The 21,764-nt window shown below is 42.1% G+C and overlaps 1 protein-coding gene across 1 annotated transcript in view; it reads right to left on the bottom strand.

Moving 5' to 3' along the window:
* Window positions 1–3,111: 3,111 nt before the first annotated feature.
* The window catches only part of LOC133401959 (A disintegrin and metalloproteinase with thrombospondin motifs 16), a 41,200-nt gene continuing 22,547 nt past the window's right edge, over window positions 3,112–21,764 (bottom strand). The window contains exons 11-24 of the mRNA XM_061675492.1: window positions 19,108–19,203; window positions 17,095–17,243; window positions 15,928–16,100; window positions 15,484–15,614; window positions 15,187–15,310; window positions 14,793–15,037; window positions 14,525–14,660; window positions 12,454–12,580; window positions 5,465–5,666; window positions 4,413–4,607; window positions 4,240–4,296; window positions 3,931–4,122; window positions 3,676–3,823; window positions 3,112–3,227 (exon numbers count right to left, since the gene is read on the bottom strand). Of these exons, the coding sequence (XP_061531476.1) occupies window positions 3,112–3,227; window positions 3,676–3,823; window positions 3,931–4,122; window positions 4,240–4,296; window positions 4,413–4,607; window positions 5,465–5,666; window positions 12,454–12,580; window positions 14,525–14,660; window positions 14,793–15,037; window positions 15,187–15,310; window positions 15,484–15,614; window positions 15,928–16,100; window positions 17,095–17,243; window positions 19,108–19,203 (2,091 nt within the window). The remainder of the gene's footprint in view (window positions 3,228–3,675; window positions 3,824–3,930; window positions 4,123–4,239; window positions 4,297–4,412; window positions 4,608–5,464; window positions 5,667–12,453; window positions 12,581–14,524; window positions 14,661–14,792; window positions 15,038–15,186; window positions 15,311–15,483; window positions 15,615–15,927; window positions 16,101–17,094; window positions 17,244–19,107; window positions 19,204–21,764) is intronic.

The raw sequence follows: 21,764 nt of genomic DNA, 5'->3' as shown, positions 1-21,764 counted from the left end.
CATTCAGACACACCATGTTGTAGATACGGCACAGCACCCTAAACGCAGGATTGTTTGTTGGGGTTTGAGCAAAGCGGATACTGTTTATTTTTATCTCGCGGTGCGTTTTGTAATATCACCAGCAGATGGTGCTGTTGCATCCTCAACGTGTCCCGCTCCCAATAATCGCGAGTTTCTGCTTCTCAATCAAAACCTGTCAGCCATGCAGTCACAGTTTTGACTATGTCAGTGGTTCCCAAACATTTTACACCAAGTAACACCTCCAAAAATACTCGAAGTACCACCATCACGACCGACATTAAAATACAGCACTGTAATACGCCGAAATTTTTATCAAAAACGAGGCAGAGATTTTATTGAATATTATTGTTTGTCATTGGAACATTATGCACAGTGTGAACATGAACCCTGCCCTTAAATATAGGACCATTTAAAAAAACGACTTTATTAATGATTCAATTAAAATTTATTTCACATAAAAAGTGAATTAAAATGGTACCTAAAAATAAACGTTTGACAACAAACAGTACTAAAATATTAAATGCAAATGTGTTGTACTTAAAAATGAAATACAACGGAAATGTAATTAACAAATTTACTGTAATTGATTAACAAACAAACAAAAAAAAGATGCTGTGAGCTTATGCACAGTTTGCACATTCAATTCAGTGATTTATTTTCGCATACCACTAGGGGGAGGCCGTGTACCACACTATGAGAACCACTGTACTATGTGAACGCAAACCTAACCAGGGAGCACAGGAGCATTGGTTCAGCCAACACTTCCAGACCAGAGAAAGTCAAAGAATTATGTGAAATCACCCTAAAAATTAATGCTTGTCGCTGGTACATTTTTAAAACATTTTTTTTGGTGTCTGTGAATAGCAGCAATACTTTGTGATCTTACTTAGGAATAATAATAATAATAATAAATAATGAATCATAATTGACTTATTTCCTTGACTTATTATTTTGTGTGTCAATACTCTCCGCACACCTCAATCTTCTATTAGGCCACAATCAGATTATCACGCGTTGTCGTAAACCTGTTGTGTGCCGTGCTTTAAATGTGTGCTGTGAGTCCATGATTTGTTTTCGAATGACTCGTCATCCGACCGCATTTGTTGCCGTTGATACGACCGGGGATTAACCATGAGAACAAGCAATCTGAATTTGTCTTGGCTGGTTTCGTCGCATGAAACGAGCACTGTTGGGCCGTTGTCTTCAGTTGCTGCCATCCAAGTCGACGTTGCCGTGATGGCTGTAGGTGCATCTGAATGGAAAGATCACTGTGTCTTTCAGTGGCCCATCTGAGGGCTAATCTTTCTAAACAGATGCAGTCAGAGATAGCAAAGTTTTGAACAGGGCTAATTAAGACATGCTTCCAGTAATGCTTTGCCTTTTACCTGATTTATCTTGATCACATTGGACAGTTTGCGGCAAGTTGCTGCCTGAAAGCCCTCATTGCATCAACAAAAACACTTTATCCTGAGCCCTCTGTCTACCTCTTGTAATCTTAAATTGCTTTTTTTTTTTTTTTTTTTTTACTATAAAATACAACTTTGAAATGTGTTCTCGTCTCTTGCCACAAACAATTAAATCGAGTTTCGACTTGACTGTTGTGCAGGCAGAACATTCCACAAATTTCAGTTTGACTGTGTGTGTGTGTGTGTGTGTGTGTGTGTGTCTTATTTCTCAGCAGATGGCATGAATTAATAAAGCCTAATTCTGTCTCTGAACACCATAAAATTTATTTCACAGCACCCACAGATGTTTAAGCAATGGTTAATTAGAAGGAAGCATCTCCCACATTAACACTAGTTGTCTGTCATGATGTGGGGGGAAAATAAAAAAAACCCACAAACATGCATTTTGGCTTTTTAGAATTTTAGTCAGACTGAGTGTGAACAATAAATAATCAAATCTGGACTCCAGAAAGAACACAAATGAGGATATGACACACATTTATTTGTTATTTTATTGACATTGTCAACATTGCTGTAACATTGCACAAGTCAGTACCTGTCAGTTTTTCCATAGCCAAAATATAAGAGAGTATTGAACCTGTATTAATGCATTCACACACTCCTCACACTTTCTCATTTACTGTGGGATTGGAAGTACAAATAGCAAGTAGCTAAAATGATTACCATCCGTCTTAAAATGTCCACATATGCTGTCTGTTTTTGATCGTTTGTCATTCCATGAAGTGTTGTTAATAATCATGATGTTATCACAGTCATTTTTTTTTTTAAACAATTGAAATATAACTTTATTTTCATATAAAAGGAGCAGTTTGTCAGCTTCTTATGACATAGAATACAAAATATAAGTGGGCTAAGGGTAGCGTAATAAAAGGTCACAGTTATACTGCTTATTAATACAGTCTTCCAGCAATGCTGTATCATAAAGCCAATAAATAACAAAGATACTGTGCCTGGGTCAACGATGATTTTGTTCATTCATGAAACTTGAGGATGTCACATTGCAGTGGTGACAAACAACAACACTGTAGCACCGCTGATTGTACTGTACAACTAGTATAGCTAGTTGATTCAAGTTTTGATGTTTGTTTGTTTTCTTTTTGTTTTTAACCTTGTCTATACGGAGCATCATAATTGTATTTATCCAGCTAATACAAAATCCACTTTGGACTTTTTCTTCAAGTTTTACAGTAATATGATTCCGGTATGTCCCTTTTCAAAAGCTTTTATTCATCAAGCGTTGTAGTATTGTCCTTCTGATGTCAGTCGTGACGAGGATATTTTCTGGGATTCCTTTTGTATTGGTGGGGAGTTTACCAGTTTATTCCTCCAAAGAGCTGAGTTGTTCTTTTTTTTTTTTTTTTTGGTTTTGTTTTGCACTGTCCTGATCACATTCCTGTGTAGCACTCTCGGCAAGAAGTTCTTGTTTTCAGATGTCCAGCATCGCAAGGAAAGACTCGGTCATGGCAGGTCGCCGGAGCTTCCATTGAAATGTCTTTAGCGTTTCAGTGCTTCGCACGAGCACGCGACAAGGCAACTTTTCAAGCACGGGCATCAAGTACAGTCTTTCGACCATCTAACTGCAGTACCTTCCCGCCTGCATCGCAGACAAATCACTCTCCGGTGATTATAGGTTTGAATTAGAACAGGACTGACAGCACTGCTTGCCATAAAACTTGTGGTTGCACACGCCATGCTGTGGCACCAGATAACACCAGTTGAAGGAATCCCGACATGCCAGATCTGTGGAGAAGAAGTGGAAAATGCTCCAGCTGAAACCATCTATGAGCAGAGGCAGAAATGATTTGGATTTCGTCCAAGTAATGCTTTAAATACGTGCAACGATTAAATATTGAATTGAGTTCACTTGCACAATTTATTGAGAAATTCATTTGACAATGCGATATTTGTTTTCAGTAGTGCACAAATGCACTACATCCTACTGAGAGGTGGCTGTAGTATTTTGTTAACCTTATTGATGTATATATGAGGCTAGCAAAATGCTCCAAAACACCCGTTTGCAGAGTTCGACACCTCTGCGATTATACGTAATACCTCTCTGACTGTGCCAATCAAAACTGAACATTATTCAATGCCGAATCCATCATGAAGATGACATTTTGAATCTCATCGGCGTGTGCCAGTGTACCAAATGTTGCTGCCAGTGAGTGTACACATCGAGGCCGCGTACCCTTTTTGTCAGGTTGAGGGCAGTAGTTGGTATTGCAAGCCTGGGACATTGATGGTTTTAGATGGAGGGTGCAGCCAGAAAAAGGTTTCCTCTGTGCCAGGCATTGGACTGTCCTCGCCTGCACCCCACCTCCGCACGTCACTGAACACTGTTAACACAAAGACGATTGGTCCTATGAATGACATAAACCTGGTTCAGCCAAATTTGGGGCAATGTGTTTGGGACAAGGCTCGGGGTGTCATTTTTGTTCCTCACCTGGGACCACGGAGATGCGCGCCATTCAGGTCTCGGGAGCGGATGATGATGATGCGCGTTCCACCGCTGCACCGACGGGGTCGGACGGACGAGACACTCCGCCGAGGTGCACGGCCGCTGGAGCTCCACTTTGGGCCTGGGGATGTGGTGGCACTTTTTGCCTGCAAGCTCTCGGTATTTGCCGGCTGCGTCCTTTAGTCAGGGAAGCACAAAGTAGGAAATTCAGTTAAAAAAAAATTCAGCAAAAAAAGGAGCTTCGAGTGAAGTCTGTTGTTCATTTTGCGTCACAAACTCATATCAAATTCATACCTTTTCAGCACACTTGATGAAACGTGCTTGATACCCGCGGCCACAGGTTACCGAGCACTGAAAATCCACAATAAGGAGCAGCAAATAAATTTGAGTTGATAAACACATCAAAAACAAATAAAATTCTTGGGCATTTTAGTATTCGGTCCAGCGACTGCTCCCCAAAAAATTACCTCTTGCCACGTTGAGACAAACCACTGGACTTTGCGTTGCTTCTGACAGCGTTTGATGAAGCAGGATTCTTGACTAGCAGGTTTCACCAAGCCTGCGCACAAACTGTCTTGCAGAGTCTGCGACTGAGTACCCGTGTCGGGTCTCGCACACAAAACCGTCCTCTTCCTCGAGCCGTTACCGCACTTACGAGAGCACTGAAAAAGAAAACAAGATGATACAAAATATGCATCACGGGTTTAAAGTGAATACCCCCTTGAGTGATTGAAAGTCGTTAAATAGTAATACATTTAAAAATGTTTCTGTGGCTCTCAAAGTTGGTATTTGTTTTGCTATTGTTCAAGCCCAACTGTACAAATGTTGCGCTGCATACATTCAAAGCAAAATGGAAATTAAAAGGATCATTCGGGGTCGGATAGCCTTTTAAGTTTAAAGTCTGCATCGTTGGTGCATTACAAAAAAAGCATCACTTGAACATTTACTGTTTTTTACCTCAGCTATCGGTCACCTTGAATTGACTGCCATCCATAATTAAGTGGTTATTCTTTAGCTGTAGGAAAATAATAACAGCGTAATATGACAGACCGGCGCCAAAACGCAGTGTCATCGCTTTGTCCCGACAGTGAGATAGTGAAACTTCACAACACTGGGATGCAAAGTCAACCATAACGAGGAACATCTTGTGCTTCAACGAGGGCCTGTAAAGACCTCACCGACTTTTATTTCCTCCATATATTCTTCGAGATGGAACTGCAACCCCCATAATATCCATTATCATACCAAGTACGTGTAATGTGACACAAACATTATCAATGTCTTGAAAGAGTTTTGCCATATCCAAGCGAACGAGCAGAAGAAGACAGCTTGTGGTGAGCTGTGCAGATATTTGGGATGACTGAACTTCGTGTCGGGGTTGGACAGAGTTCGGAATAGAGTCGCTCTCAACGGGCCCGTTTTGAGTTTAAAGCTATTGAGCTCATAGTCATAAAACGCAGTGACGTCCTAGCACGCTTGCGCGCTTTAAGCCCAGCATTGTGTCATGACCCGTGCTCACCTGTGACCACGGGCCGGTGGTCCAAACCGGTGGACAAGCGTGGGCGCCGCAGGCCCTGCTCCTGGCCGGGCTCAGCGGTGAACAGTGAGAATCCGCGAGGGTGTCGTCTTTGCTCGGACTTCTCCGGACGCACCGGACCTGCCGCGTCTGCTCCCCTCCTCCGCAGCTCTGACTGCATGCCCCCCAAGCCCCCACAGACCAGCTGGGAAAACACAACATGGGCTGCTGAGTCAACAAGGCCTGATTCACATGGCTGGAATTCATCAAATGACGGTGTGATAACTACGCAATTTTGCTTCAGTGACGAAGGTACCCCTTCTCAAGCGCAGAGTGAAAACAGAACCTCATAAAGGGATGTTTTATACATTTGTTGACCTTTATAGCATCAGTTGAACATTTGTGGCTAAGACTTATCGAGAACTCACGGGGGGCTTTTCACTGCAAAGGAATGAACACCTATTTTGACCGCTTGATTGTACAGTACGATCGACGTTTTACAAATCGAAAATTAAACTTTTGAAAATGTTTCTGACAGTGGCTATTTTTCAAAATGACAGAAAAAATGAGCACAAAGATAAGCAGATGGCGTGCATGCACGTGGTACTCGTCTTTTACGCAAATGACAGTTCAGTTGTTTGTGTAGCTCTGTGTGAATAGTTGTCACTTATATATATATATATATATATATATATATATATATATATATATATATACAGTGTGTATACTCTAGCTATCTATCTATATAGAAATATAAAATGCTACCTCAAATAACTTATATTGAAATATGTGCATTCAAAAATGACGCAATTCAATACAATTCGTAACACCATTAAACTGTGACTTGCAGAAGAAGAAAGCACACTTCCTCATTTGAATTTTGACATCAGCTACCTTGGCCATCTTGCGTCTGTAATAGTTCCGAATCCATCCATGCATTTATTTTGTATACCGCTTAACATAACACAGAAAGGCCTGAGCCAAAATTCCAACCTGCGCCTTGTTACCACAACAATGAACAATAATCCTGTGAAAGTTCGAAGGAAACCGCTCAAGCGCTGACACGAAAGATTATCCACTACTGTAACCATTATTATTATTATTATTTTTTTTTTCCCCCTAGTCTAAGTCTCCTTATATCTTTGACACCTGACACACCGCATGCAACATGGCCCCCAGGCTTAACTCACCAAGGTGTTAGACATTTGTTCATGGCTCACTGGCTTCAGAGCAAGACGTAACAATCCGAGCTCAGAGCATTTGGACTGGAACTGAAAGCCACGGTTTTTATAAACTCTATTTGTCTCATCTCTGCCAGAAGTAAACATCACCACATGTGGCTTGGATATTTACAGTCACTGAGGCTACTCAACAAATGCACTGCACAAGTTTAGACTTTTGCAGTCACAACTCTTAAAATGCAATGTTTGCCTATTGTGAAACCATCGTGCTTCCTTTTAGTACTTAATCTTCGTTCAGAGACTCATTAAAAGTCAGCTGGCGCTGCACCTCGTGACCTCAAAAGAGCAAATATCTTAATCCTTCATCACACGCGTTGTCATCTTTCCCACTATCCGTTCCCTGTTAAAATGTTCTCATCACTACACGTTATCATTAGGTGCGCCTGCAGAACCTACAAAGTCCAACAATTTTGGAATTTTCACAAATATAATTCGGCACAATTTGGCTGACCTTGCAAGAGAGATATGACTTTATTAATATGATTGATAGCCACCTCGCAGGTAGAATGTACAAAGAAAACAAATTGAATGTGAGTCGGTCAGATTCACAGTGAATATATAGCACGACTGTGGATTGATTTACAAAGTCTAGCTATGCACGAGGGGCATTAAGTAATCTCTGACCACTGTGTATGCGTGGGTGGGTATGTGAATCCCCATTCGTTTACTGTACAGTGTGTTATAAATAGCTTATAAGACTGAATAAGTGCGTTCATGTGACACGGTAAAACAGAATGATATCATTGTCTCAAAAATGAGCAGACACCAGAAACCCTTTTCCATGACGTAAACCACTAAACTGTATCCCCAACCTTTACTGAGCCAAGGCACGTGAGAGAAATCTCACGGCACACCTCCAAATAACAATGTCACCAAAAAGTAGGAAAACTGAAGTAATAAGGATCTCGTCCCAATTTACAAACAAATTTCCTTTCTCAGTGTAAAATCTGGGCCCGTTTAAATGAACAAAAAGCTGATATAATTGCCGGATTCCTTGAATTGTTCTGTTGTATGAATGGCAACAGGTGGATGCACAGGTTTATTGCACCGCCTGCAATCTAATTGAAGCGCATTTATGTTATGTCTTCATGACAAAAACAAAACAAAACAAAAACGAGCGCGCAGCTCACAAAAATCAACGACATTCTTGGTCAAAACCCCTCAACTGGGCAAGAAGAAATCAGAGATAATGCAAACAAACGAACAAACAAACAATTTCCTTGTTCTGCCAGTCACAATACATCGTTGGTATAAACGATTTATTTTGAATGAATAAATCATCATTTTCAGACAAATTAAGTAATAATGTGTCACGGCACACTGGGAATCACTGACGTACTTCCCACTTCATCCAATTCACCATCTGTAGACCGAGCTAAATTCGAAACGTTTAGGCTTCAGGTTTGAGCGATCCTGTCACGACTGGATCGGCCAGCTCGTCCTTTTGAACATGCACATTTTGCTCAATCCGACGCAATACATGGGTCTCGGCTGACAGCTGATGAAGACTAGTTTGAAAAGTTCTCAGACGCTCAGGCAAAAAAAAAACAGAAACATACTGCGCGTACACTGCGGTATATGTTTCAGTTTGGTTCCCATGCCAGAAATCCAGCCTCTGATGCTGATACAAATTAGTAGCAAGTGGAAGAACAGTCTGGACATTTAAAGCGCAGAAAATGGAAACAAATATACAGTATTATAGAGTCAATAAGTATTATTCTTATTCACTCGGAAATGCAACAATAATGTGAATTGATAATTAGGATAAGTGAAGTCTATGGTAGATTTTTAATCACAAATGCCAAAACACTTAACATTCAGATATCCGTGATAAATTGTGACTGTCGTTGATTTTTAATCATCTATTGCAAACAATGAAGTATGTTTATATGCGTTGCATTTCGACTGTCGACCCCGAAAGAAAGAAAATTTAACTTGGCGCAGAATGAAAGAAGTCATACACGTCATTTCAGACAGTGTCATGGGAGATGATTTATGTTCAATCTCGTCAACTTCGTTTATTTCGATACTGTTCATACACACCTGACATTCAGTTCTTCAGAGCAGTGAAAAGTCGTCGGGACGTGCACTCGTCAGACGCTAGCAATGAGGTGACCGAATGACTAATTCCAATAGCGTTGAGTGCAAAAGTTCTTTTGTGGTGAAGACTGGCGAAAGAACATATTTCAATGTCTAAAATGCCCCATCCCACTTCAATAAGGAGCTACGACAGTTAATCTTTGCCAGTGTCTACGATAATAATCATTCAAAACTAATGAAAGATTACATGGGACGTTATTGCGAGAGTAGGGCCATAAAGCATGAAATAGCTTTGCAAATCTCAAGTCAGGGTGGCCCCACGATCCGAGTGAGGATAACTTGTATGGAAAACGGGTGGTCGGGTGGGGTATGCCGTCAACTGGTACCGTCGACTAAGGGGGAGATGGGATTGTCCATCAAACAGAACATGTGAGCATTCGACCGTTAGATGTTGCATATTGTGATTTTGGGTGGGGTCACGAAAGCCATCCCATCAAAGGGTCTTGCCATGCTCAATAATGTTATGCTTTCAGCCAAAATGTGCCCAAGGACCTACTCGGAATAAAAGTAGTAACTGAAGCAACTGAAGAAAACCCGTATGGATGGAAACAATCAATATCTCCAGTTTCCAGAGGATGCCATTTGAAATACGTCTTCTGATTTCCCTCTTCTCTTTATCACAGATCATTATGATCCCCCAGAAAAGTATCCAGCAACCATTTCCTCTCTACTTCTGAAGAAGAATCCCAGTTATAACAGTCGGAATAACAACATATTAAAGCTCGTTACGATTCATGTATCAAAAACATGACAACCGTTACTGACAATAATACATTAGAGCTCTCAGGGACATCACGTGCGGTATGTCAGCCATTACGATGCTGTGGTTATCAAGTTGGACTTTCCAAGGATGCGTCTTCCGACCCGTGCTACGATATCTTTACACTTCATGGTTGAAATGTCGAATATGTTGCTGGACATAATTCCTCATCAAACATTATTTAGTTCTTAAATGTCATCAAATTTCTCATCACATTCCCATGAGAAGCTATTCCTGCCACATCAGAGGCCCATTGTTTTGTCTTGCTCATGTTCTCCATCAACATTTTTTCATGAACTGTCTTGACCACAAGATGGCAAAAAACAATTCAGAGAACCACAGGCAAGATCAGGTCAGTGTTCCAGTTAAATCCTCTCACTTATAAAGGCCCAGCTTTTCAGCAGTATTTGGCTAAATGTGCAGACCACAGCTAAGCTAAGTACATCGAGAAGAGCCCCACAGGAATTGACCGGCTGTCAAAGATAGATCAATTACGTTGTTATTCTTTAGAGATGAACGTCTAATATATCTGCATTGAATTCACTCATTGGAGCGGGTTGGCGTGCCTTTTAAAAAAAATAATTTCCTGGAAGTAACACACACACCATTTCTGCACCAGTCATTCTGAAATAGTTGACTTCGATATTTTGTAATACCGTATTAATCTCTTTTAATGTCTTGGATTGAAAAATAGTTTCCCGAATCGTGTTCATCATCAACAAAATCCAATTGCTCATTAGCGCTAGTTTTCTTTCCACTCTGCGTCTAAGCTTTCGGGACACTGTGCAGACCGCACTTGACAGACGAGGGAAGTTTTCCAGCGATGGTGTGTTTTTTTATGTGCATGTGTGTTGTACATAACTTGACTCACATCCCTTGAATAAACCACTTTGGATTTCTTCCTGGTTTCGTGATAAATTAAAAGTAGGCGTTTGTCCGACAAATGGAGTAGAAAACTATACAAAACAATAAGCATGTTTGAATCTGGGGCACTTTTACAACACGGTGGGCATCAGTGTGCATGTGTGAAACCCCCACAAGACACCAAACACTTCCCGTGGTGCATATTAGGCAGACATATTTCACAGAATTCTGCAACATTTTGCTGTTAAAGTGCTTTTGGGTACATCTCAAACCGGTCAAACATGCCTCTAAAGTCATTCATTTCCTCTGTCTTTAAAGTTAAGATGTTGTTTTAGTTATTTGAATATTAACAGAGGCTGACGTACTTTTACACTTGTGTGACTGTTAAAATGTTAAACTGTTTACTTCAAACTGAACTTCAAACTAAATTGACGTCCGCCTGCACAGTTAAGAAGGTTTTATAATGGCAATAAGTTGACTCAGGAATGGAACTCATGACTACTATTCCCATTATTTCCGATGGGAAAAGTAATGTGTGCATTCAAAAACAAGTGCAGGTCAACCAGTGGACCAGAACAGATAGTGTTCAACTTTTTTTTTTCTCTTTAATTAACTAATAAAGCTAGTAGTGAATTGTGATTAAACTCAAATATCAGAAGCAACATTGAAAAGGAATGTCTCTTGGGAGCTGGAGAGGACAAATGTTTTGTTGTCAGCTTGGGTCAACGTGTGATTTGGTCCTCCCTCCGTTCCAAACAAACACAGAAGCTAACCAGTTCTGACAGTTTGAGATGGATCCTACTAAATCGGATTAAGACATAAACATAACATCCAATTGTAACTTCCCCTTCCTCGCTGTGCCTCACACGCACGTTTGAGCCAAAATACAAATTATTTTTCCTTTATATGAAAGGAAAGATGGCGTCATTAAACAACAGGTGTTTTGCTGGATTGGGAAAGGGTGGAGAAAGCATCTCTGCTTGACATCGTCTCTTTATTATTAGGAGATTGTGTGAGAGGTTTGGAAGAATTTACTCAACCAATAAACAACTTCTTTTTTCTCTTTTAACTTTGCACGACGCATAGAGCAGATGCGTGGCAATGGTTGAAGCCGAATACACAAAGCATTTAAGAGGTGTGAGGGAAGAAGAGGGGAAAAAAATGGACAAAAGGTTAGTAGACTAAAGTCCAAAATACATGTATAAATGTGTTAAGGCTTCTTCACAACGCATTTATCGGCCAACCCATTCATTGTGTATGTGAAGCGCAACGGCGCAGTGCGTTCAACACTGAAAAACAACATGAAGAAAATGGAGGAAAACATCCCGAGCACAAAAGTTGAAGTCCGACCTGGTAAAGAAGACGCAGTGATGGACGGAGATCGCCACAAATGTGAAGGTACCAAGTTGCTTGAAAGTAGTGGAAACGTGATCTTCGCATTATTAACATGAACAGTTTACATGAACATCTTAAAATAAAAATATTGCATAACTGCACATATTTCACTTGTATCATATGTCTTCCTCACCGTTAAAAGCAAAGCCAGGACTTTCCGTTGTATCGCATACAAACCAGCGAGAAAATGTAAAAGGCTTCTGTCAGCTCGGGAGCTTGGGAACCAGTGCCGCACGTGGACGCAACGTCCTGCATCCTACGCATCGAACACCAAGTGCGATGCATAAAAAAAGCCCCAAGTATAAAACAAATCCCAGCTGACTTCGGGGGAAAGGCGGACTACACGCTGAACTGGTCGCCAGTCAGTCGCAGGGCACATAGAGACACGGACAACCGTTCGCACTCACATTCACTGAGGTGGCTTTTATTTTTTTTTGTACCAATACAAATAAATCCTGGTTCTACTGTTACGCCTCTGATGATCCAATTGACTGGGAAGACAGTGCAAAAGCAGCGTATGACTAAAGGAAGACAAAGTACTTGTCGTTGTTGCAAGTTTTGGGATGAACGGTGAACATTCGTTCTGCCGCAAAACGTGTTTGTGCGTGTTTGCTCAAACTGTCAGGACTCACCTGGCAGGGCACGGTTGGGTGTTACACGGCATCGTTCCAGTCGCCGGCCTCGATCTGGGATTACAGTACGATGTGTTCACTTGCACTCGCAAGTCTTTGTAACATGCTGGCTGGGTGTTCATTCGGCCTGTGAGGGGAAATGTTGCCATAATTATCATTCAAAGTCCCATAAATGAGTAGAAAACATGCAGTACAAAAAGACCTGCTAGGACGCTAATCACATTTAATAACATTTCATCAAATATGCGATACAACTCTAAAGCCCCATTTTCCACTAAGTATATGCAAATATAATTAGCCACTAACGCTCATAACAAAATGTTACCAACCGAGAGATTGTCGAATAAGTCCTGCTACTCCAGCCGGAGATCTGCTAGTTTTGGCGTTGATTGATTTGATTTTGTTTGGAAGTACCCTCGTTTGCTTTTGTCCTGAAGCAAGGTCAACCCATAAAGGTCAGCTACACTCGTTAATAAGGCAGAGGACCCCAAGCCAGTGCTCTAGAGGTGCAGGTGGGTCTGGTGGACTGCACCAGACCAGGGTGAGGAACTTTAACCTGCAGGATCCATCAATAGAAACTCTCCACTGTGGAGGCTTTGCTCGCATTCATCAAAGCAAGCAAGTGCACCTACACAAATGCGAGCTTTTGCATTGAGACGTTTAGAATGAGTAAATACACGGCACACGTACGCAACGTTGCACGCTGACCCCCAACCTCAAATCATCAGCCTACCTCCGTCATTAGAGCAGGCGTGTAAATGTGAGTAGGTGTGGTGTGCTATTAGTGGGCCACTGTGGGATAAAAGCCAAAACTTGTGTGTGTGTGTGTGTGTGCAATAGGAACCGCAGTGTCCCATCAAGGCGCAACTAATGTCCCCTAAGTAGGGCTGGGGACGGTGACTTCTCCAATTAACCTGCAAAGACCTTATTAGAGGTCACAGGGGTGTGAGTTTCCTCCTTCATCTTCAAACTGTCCTCTTCATCTTTGGCTCGGCCCACATTACTGGCAGTGGTGCATTCATTCATGCAATGGGCAGAATTGTTTTATTTTAGAGGACATAAAAAGGAAAATACTCGTGAAGAACGTTCAAGTTTTCTTCCGAATGTCGGTCACGAACGGTCTTGGTCTCAGAGCCGTTTGAAGTGAACGATGGGAGCCAGCTCCTGATTGGTAGACAGTCTTTTTTTTTTCTGTTAAAATTGCATGTGATTGGTCAAGTGTGTGGCAGCGCCTCTGTGTCTACACTAAGCAGAAGGGGGAAGAGGGAGGTTATAGGCAAAAATCCCCCAAATTCTTGAATAAGATGGGATAAACAAGTGTTTTTGGAGTTGGTTCTCCCACAAGAAGAAAAAAAGAAAAGAAAAAAAAATTGGAAACAAATAAAAAAAAAAAAGACAAACAATCTGCAAATAGTTGAATCTGCATGTGCCGAGCCGCAAGAATGCGGGAGGGTCCATTGTATTACCGTTTTGATGTTTGTAATGTCAAAAATCAGAATCAGAATCATCTTTATTTGCCAAGTATTTCCAGAAAAAACACACAAGGAATTTGTCTCCGGTAGTTGGGGCCGCTCTAGTACGACAACAGACAGCCAATTGACAGAGAACACTTTGGAGACATAAAGACATTGACAAAAAAAAGAATTCACTGAGCAATAAAGGGTTGCTAGTTATCTGGTAATGCCGGTACAAGAATGTTTTTTTTGACAATTGTGCACAAGATGCAGAGTCCTCTAGCACTTCGAGCAGTTCGAATGACTAATCTCGCAATCGTCAATGAGCATTGTGCAAAGGGCGCCGAGACTTCAAGGAGTGTACGCGGTTTAAAGTGACGAATAGCGCGATAATCTGGGACAATGTCGATTGTGCAAATGTTGCAGATACTCCTCATTCAGTGCGCAAGTGGGGCAGACGCTACTCTGGCATGAGTGGCCAGTATTGGTCAACAACAGATATGCAAATAGTGCAGCATGGCGAGACGACTTCAGTGAGAGCACGAGTAATATATAATCGGCCCGACAGAAATGTGACAACAAACTCAAGACAAACAAATTGGCAAATGTAAATGTACCTCCGGCACATGACGCTGAGCACTTGGAGCGTATGATGGCCCACGTGTAATTGTGTTTGAGTTGAGCGCTTGCTTCATCAGTTTTCATCAGAGTGTATTCCCAATGTACACCCGGGTTCAAACCTTGCAACAATATCTGAAAGAATGTAGTTTTTAGTGAAGTAAAAAAAATAAAAATAAAAGAAAAAAGAACAGCTGACATTTGCTGCATAAAAAGTCATATGTGGAGCATAAACACATGTTTAAATGAATTGCACCAAGCCAGTACCTCAATAACCAGCGTCTCATTAGTGGGTCCAGCTGATATGAGGCTCTCTGGTCTGTTGAAAGGCCTTTTATATTCAAAAACGGCTCCCGCGATGGGATGTCTGCCTGGCCAGTCCACCGTCCGACGTCCATTCAGGTAGTAACGCCTCTGGGTGTCCCTGACGGCCAAGTAGGAGCTCGATGCATTCAGTTCCACAACGCGAATGGTCCGAGCCCCGGCTGGAATGGTGATCACGCTGTAGTACTCTGTCAGAAAGACGAGTAAAATTTAAGTCTGGAAGGTGTCGACAAAGAGGGAAAATAGAGATTGACTAGATTATGAAGAGTTTACATATTAAACATAATCATAATAATAATAATAATCAACCAGAGCATTTGATCCAAAAATGACCTACGGTTCGTATGATGCTGCTTTGTGTACTGTCCTTTGAAGGTCTTACAGGCGGAGTTGTCTCCTTTACACACTCCACAAACATCAGGCACAGCCGAAGACCCCAACGCACGGTCACAGCCCACGCTCTGTTGAGCAAAACCGTCTTTGTCATCGTCCTCCCTCATTATGCACTCTATTTACTTATTCGGTGCATTTAATTGAATTGTGAAACAGGACAACTGTCTTCTGGCATTCAAAACACGGCAACACATCACCAGCACAATTCAAACACGTCGACATAAGATTAAAAAAGGATTACCTCGCACAGGCCGTCAATACAGACATTAGAGCTGTCCTGTGAGCAAAGTGTTCCATCCTTGACTTTGCTGGCCAGTGCAAAGAAGAAGTCATAACCTTCGGCGAAGCAGTAGAGCTTGCATACGTCCTGATCTGGTTGGAGGGGAGAAATTGGACTTTTTGCTTTTCCACCACAGTTTCACAGAACAAGCCATTCATCGGGAGCTCAAAATTTTTCTTTATTTCTTTCTTATGAATTTCATACATGATATGGACAAAAGTATTGGGACTAATCAACATTCTTTTGCCCAATGGCCCATTTGACTTGGACTAAATGCACTATGGCGTGGATTTTGAAAGAAATCGCTCCTAATGTCAGATGACGGCACACTGATTCATGAATTGCTGTCGAGGTGTGTCCCAAGACTTTCGTCCCCTGTGGTGCGCAACTCCAACCGGGTCTTACCGTCCACTCTTGTGTAGGGCCTCCAGGTGTAGCGCCACCCTCGGAACTGCTTGCTGTTGAACTCGGCACATTGCTGCGCTCGGTAATCGACGGCGTTGTGGGGGCAATCTCGAGTGTTGCACAGCTTGTACGACCGGGGCGAGCCTTCGCAAAACTTTCCTCCGTAAACCGGTCTGCAACAGGAATCCAATCTCACATCAAGAACACTGTTACAATACTTGAGTAGCATCTGATCAGCAGTTTCAATGTCTACGTCAGCGTTTGCCTCCTTGACCGCTCTGACTCACAGGTGTGTATCCCCTCCCGGTGAATAATCCTTCAGTTACATCCTCCAGTATATACGGTAAGATCACTGTCACTTATCTCTTTTCTTTACTCTCAAACTCCCTTCTTATGTGTCCTGCTTTCATCTCCTTAAATCATTCTTCTCTCAGCATTTTCTCACCTGCTAAGCCTCTCTATCTGTGCCTATCGCTGTCTTCTCTCCAACCTTACCGTCCCCTCCTCCGCACGCCTCTGTCTACACTCTAACCCGTCATTTGTCAGAATCTTGGCAAGACCCGATAAAGAGGAGGCCTCGGCTTTTGATAGGAGCCTCCGTGGCCGACTAGCTAAGCAAATATTCCAAAGTGATTTATGAGCAAGGGAGTAAGTGAACAGATAAGAGCATGCGACACGTCATGTGACCCACACGGTAGCAAATAGCACGCAACCTTCAACTGCGCTTAAAAAGCCAGCGAGGAGGCGAACCAAATGTGTTTGCTGTGTTGCGGATTTGTTTATATTTAAATCCGCGGTCACAGCAATCGATCGATCGATGATTTGAAGTCTTCTAAGTGGACACGGCATCCACCGTGCAGCATCTTGAATGTAGCATTTCTCAAAACCTAAAAAAAAAACCGTACTGTAAATGTACAGAATATACGTGCACAAGGTCAATGCAATTATGTACTAAGGTAATTTGAAAATTTCGTCGTGGATGCTTTGCACTTCGTTGGTAAACTGGCTATTTTGCAAAAGCACAAATATTAAACTGTACCCTTGTCTGCTGTGAAAGATCATCAGTGGGCCGCAAATACACTCAAATTTCACTGAAATTGCACCAAAATGATAATTGATTCAAGGTAAAGGTGTACAAAGGTGCGTTGCGTCTTGCGTTGTCACTACCTGGGGTTATTGCACTGCCTATCCCGAGAGGCGACTCCACTCTGGCAGGTTCGCGAGCAGACAGACCAAGCCGACCACGCCGACCACTGGCCGTGCTGCGGCCTCGGGCCCTCGTCGCCGTGTTTCACACACTGACCCCTTCGACACCACTGGAGAAGATGATTTATGCGTTATGACGAGGCGTCACACCATCAGAAACATGCACACCTTTAAAATAAGTGCTTCAAACGTCCACGAAATATGAAAGGGGGTCAAAACATGCTTTAACTGATGTAAAAAGTTCTGAAGCACAGTTTATATTTCGAGGAAAGTGTTGTGCGACTTATTGACTGTCTCTACCGGCAGTGGAATTATCTCATAATACAAATATGGGAAATGGTTTTCAGATATAATTTCCCATTAGTATTTGCTTCAATAGCTATTGATACTTTAAAAGCAGTGAAAGTAGAAACTATGCCGCACAACATGCACGAATAAATCAAAGCATACTTTACAGTTTCCTGCTAGAATAAACATAAAAGATTGAGTGCTACTTTGGGGGTCTTCTGTCTCCAAAATTGAAAGGAAAGAACCCTGTTTTATTTCAACACTCGTCACAGATGCATTTAGTCTTGCGCTTAAAATGATCAAGTAGACATGAGGTCAGGCCTCAGTGAGGTTCACAATTACCACCACGCTGCGCTGTCACATGGCATCCATTCAGCCAGCCAAAGCACAGATTGCAGATTAGATGTCATGTGAAAAGTTTGTCTATGACTGATGGATGTGTGTAGAATTTGATACATTAAAAAAAAAAAAACAACAACTCATGAGCCAATTAATTTTTCAAAAGGAGCATGACCTTGCTCCAAATCCCTGAATATGATGTGAGAACACATTCTGAAATTCAGACTCATATCACAGGCGGTTTCTATCATGAACTGGCTCTCTTTGTGTGAAGATGACATCAGACATTGCAGGAAACTGCCTTTTGGGATGATCCATGTTGCTGCAGCTCAGGCACAAGTGCAGCCCAGATCCCACTCGCAGATTTTTCATACATCAGTAACAAAGCGGCTGCTCCCCGAACGCTATCATAAAAACATATTCTATCGACATTGCGAATATTGTAAAGGAGATTGAAATGTTTCACTTTGCTTCCAACTGAATTCTCCAATCTGGCTAGCAGTTAGCAAAAGCGCAGAGTCAGTCCTGTATGATTTTTTTTTTTTTTTCCGCTTCTGGTCATGTGCAGCGCTCAGTGACAATGTCGTGCAGAAGTGGTAGTGGTGTCAGGGCTCTCAAGTTCCTCCACACCAAACTCATCCAAATGTCCCTCTGTGGAGCTTGAACCATCCAACAAAATTGTGCACATTTTTTGGGAAGTGAAATGAATAATTGAAGTCCTTGGGGAAGTATGGGGTCGAGCTCAGCCACAATTAATTTATGATTTCTCACTTATTTTGACCATATAATGTAATTCCATTGTCGCGTCTCCTTGTGTTCACACTTTTTCTTGCATGACATGGAATCCCTTCGAGTACGGAAGGTATGTTTGGCACCACTAGTTTCTTGAAGGGAACATTTCCTTCAAAACTGAAAAAGTAAATCCGACACATACCAATTTGAAATATCCAGTTGTGTTTTGTTTTGTTCCCCCCCCCCTACGTTACAGTATATTTATTTGTTCAGATGTTGCCATGGAGCCACGTGCCTGTAGCACCGAACCAGATATGTACACTTAAAGAACTTTTTCTTTGTTTTTTTTCGACACATAACTGCATGTTGGCTTGACTGGCCACAATTGGACTGCATTTCCCCTCCAAAACATGATTAGAGAAGCTAAACATGCCAAACATTTGCACATGTGATTGCTCAAAAGATTGAAGTTAAAAACAGACGTAAACGGGACCCTCTGCCAACAATGTGCTGCTGCGCTGTAGCTGACTTAATATTCTAAGCATGTTGTACTGTAGGTATCCCCAATAACCATTAAACTCTCTCACACACACTCAAAAATCAATGTCAAGTCACCATATCAGGCCCGCAGGCAGAGCCTTCTGCCGCTGGCATGAATTTGGTCTCACACTTCCTCCCAATGCGGTGGCACCAGAGAGCTTTGCAGATATCCTGGAAGAAAAAAAAACAAGACCCATTTCTGTTGTGTTTTACTTCTCTCTCCAAATGCTAGCAGTGTGACGACAAGCAGCCCTACATAATAACGCTATTTTCCATGCACAATGGGAGGGTAACGCATCCTTGTCTGTAGAAAGATGCTAAAACAAGCAGCGTCAGACTTCCCGCTCCCCAGCCGCTTCGTCCAGCTCTTCCGGGGGATCCCGAGGCGTTCCCGGACCAGCCGCAAGACTCTCCAGCGTGTCCTGGGTCGTACCCGAGACATTGGTGGAACCCTCAAAAACCCCTCCCCCAATCATAATGGCTCTGGCCGTCTGCTTATCATCATCCACTAACCAGGAAGTAGCCTGCCAACCAGAAAATGGATGCAAAAATACGGTACGGATTTTGGTCACAGTTTGGCGGAGGTCTGCGCTCAACCGATCAGTGACATTTGAGTCATCTGATGAAGGCCGAATTCTTTCGCACACAATGCTGTACACAGGTTGGCAGAAATAGAACAACTGAAGTAAGAGGGTCACTTTTTGTGTATTTTCATTTGGACTGATGCGTACAGATACACTGAAAAAAAAAATATAAATAATAATCTGCAGTCACAAGAATAATAGGGCACAACTGCCAAACTCAGTTCACATGATCTAGCGGCCGTGTTTCTCAGCAGTGGTCTGAAAGATGCGGATGGGAGCACTGTGTGCTTTCCCAGATCGTGTTGCCAGAAAAACACAGCCTGCTACTTTTCAGCAACTCCATTTTCTTACTATCTGAAGGACTCCCTCTGAGTTTGACAAGGCAGCACAGATGCTGACAGGCACCTTGGAGTCAGCGCCTTGCCCCAAAAGAATCACCCTGGAGTCTATCATAAGGTCTATTTCACAAGCTGTTTTACTTGTTTAAGACTAGAAAACCTAAAAAACAGCAAAGAGAGAAAGTGATACATACGGGGAGTGAACAGATAGTGAATGCAAGTTAATTAAAATACACATTGAGAACATTCTGCAATATCTGATCTGAGGTGTTTCTTTTTTTAATTTTATTTTATTCTTTTAGCTCCACACTCTCTGAGCATATAGAGAATTTTGAATTGCCTTCCAAAAATGGTAACACATGATCTCACAGGGCAATAAATTGCAGCTGAGAGGCTGATTCTTGTCATGTTTTGTTTAATGAGGGACAACGATTGCGAAAGGCCAAGACTGCGAGTGCTGCTGAGGGACTCGGGGCTCAAGCACTTCAATGCTACCAGGTGCATGAGCAGAGAAAATCTATTTAAGCCCAACTGATGATACAATAACAAAACCATGAGAGAGCACAAATAGTTCATTGCTGAAATAAGGCTGAGGTGTTGTAATGTTTAGGTGTTTAGACAAAAATGTACAGGGGGATGACATTTGTTTATGTAATAAGGAAGTCGCAAACCTTGTTTCAAACCCTTCCGACATGCTCTACAAATTCTGTATGTTGAACTTCATTTCGGAGGTTACAGTGAGATGTAACCCTTTGTAGAGAAAAGGTTGGAAATTAATAATCTCTGAGGGATAATGGTTACATTTACCTTGTTAAAAAAAACAAAACAAAAACACGACCCCTCCCACCCAAGCCCCGCCACACACACACAAATCTTACCAATATCACTCATTTCCTGCTTATTGCTGATTCACTAAAAACACAGTTTTTAATAACTTTAGAAAAGTTGTTGTTTCTGAGTTTACTGTGCACACAGGCCAAAGTGTGCCTTCATTACTGCCATACCTTATAGGAAGGGCTGTTCGATTTATTGTTGTGTCCAGTCGTTGCAACCGCAATGACACCCAAGCAGTCCATTCGCACACTGGCCACCTCATTAGGTACATCCGCACAATCAACAACTCCGATTTAGTCAACTTAGAAATAAACAAATCTGAACCCTGATGGATGTCAAACAGCAAGATCAGCAGCAATCAGACAATGGGAGCGTAACAAAGAGAGATTCCCATTGGCATTGCTCCAGTGTGAGCATTTCATGGGCAGCATTTTAGAATTCTGTTTGTTTTGTTTTGTGTGTGTGTGTGTGTGTGTACGTGCAAAAGAGAGACGTGTGCAAACGAGCATGAAAAGTGCGAGCAAGCCTGAGATTCCCATTGAGTTTCACCCATCTTTTCCTCCGTCCTCTCTTTTTTTCTTTGACCTCATTCCCTCAATCATACTTGCGTACTTTAAAGTACAGAAGCACATTCCATGATTCATCCATCCATTTTCTATACTGCTTGTCCTCATTAGGGTGAGGCGTGAGCGGGAGCCTACCCCGGCTGACAAGTACACCCTGGTCACCGGTCACCAGACACTAGTCAATTGCAGTCGCCAAACACGCAGTCACACTAGCCGGGTTTGCATACTGACTTTTTTTTCCATTATGATTAAAATCATTCCGACTGAGGATCTTAGGTCGGATGTTTATACTTGATGTGATCTATTCTGATCTGGTGTCACGCAACCACTACTTTTATTCAGAACAGCAGTTTTAAAGAACCGTCATATGCCCAGTTACATGCAAACATCGTGATTTCAGTCGTCTATTG

The sequence above is a fragment of the Phycodurus eques genome, chromosome 4 (genome assembly GCF_024500275.1).
Source record: "Phycodurus eques isolate BA_2022a chromosome 4, UOR_Pequ_1.1, whole genome shotgun sequence".
NCBI classification, from domain to species: Eukaryota; Metazoa; Chordata; class Actinopteri; order Syngnathiformes; family Syngnathidae; genus Phycodurus; species Phycodurus eques.
Note: the sequence above shows the minus strand (reverse complement) of the source record. Positions and strands in the feature narration are given on the sequence as shown.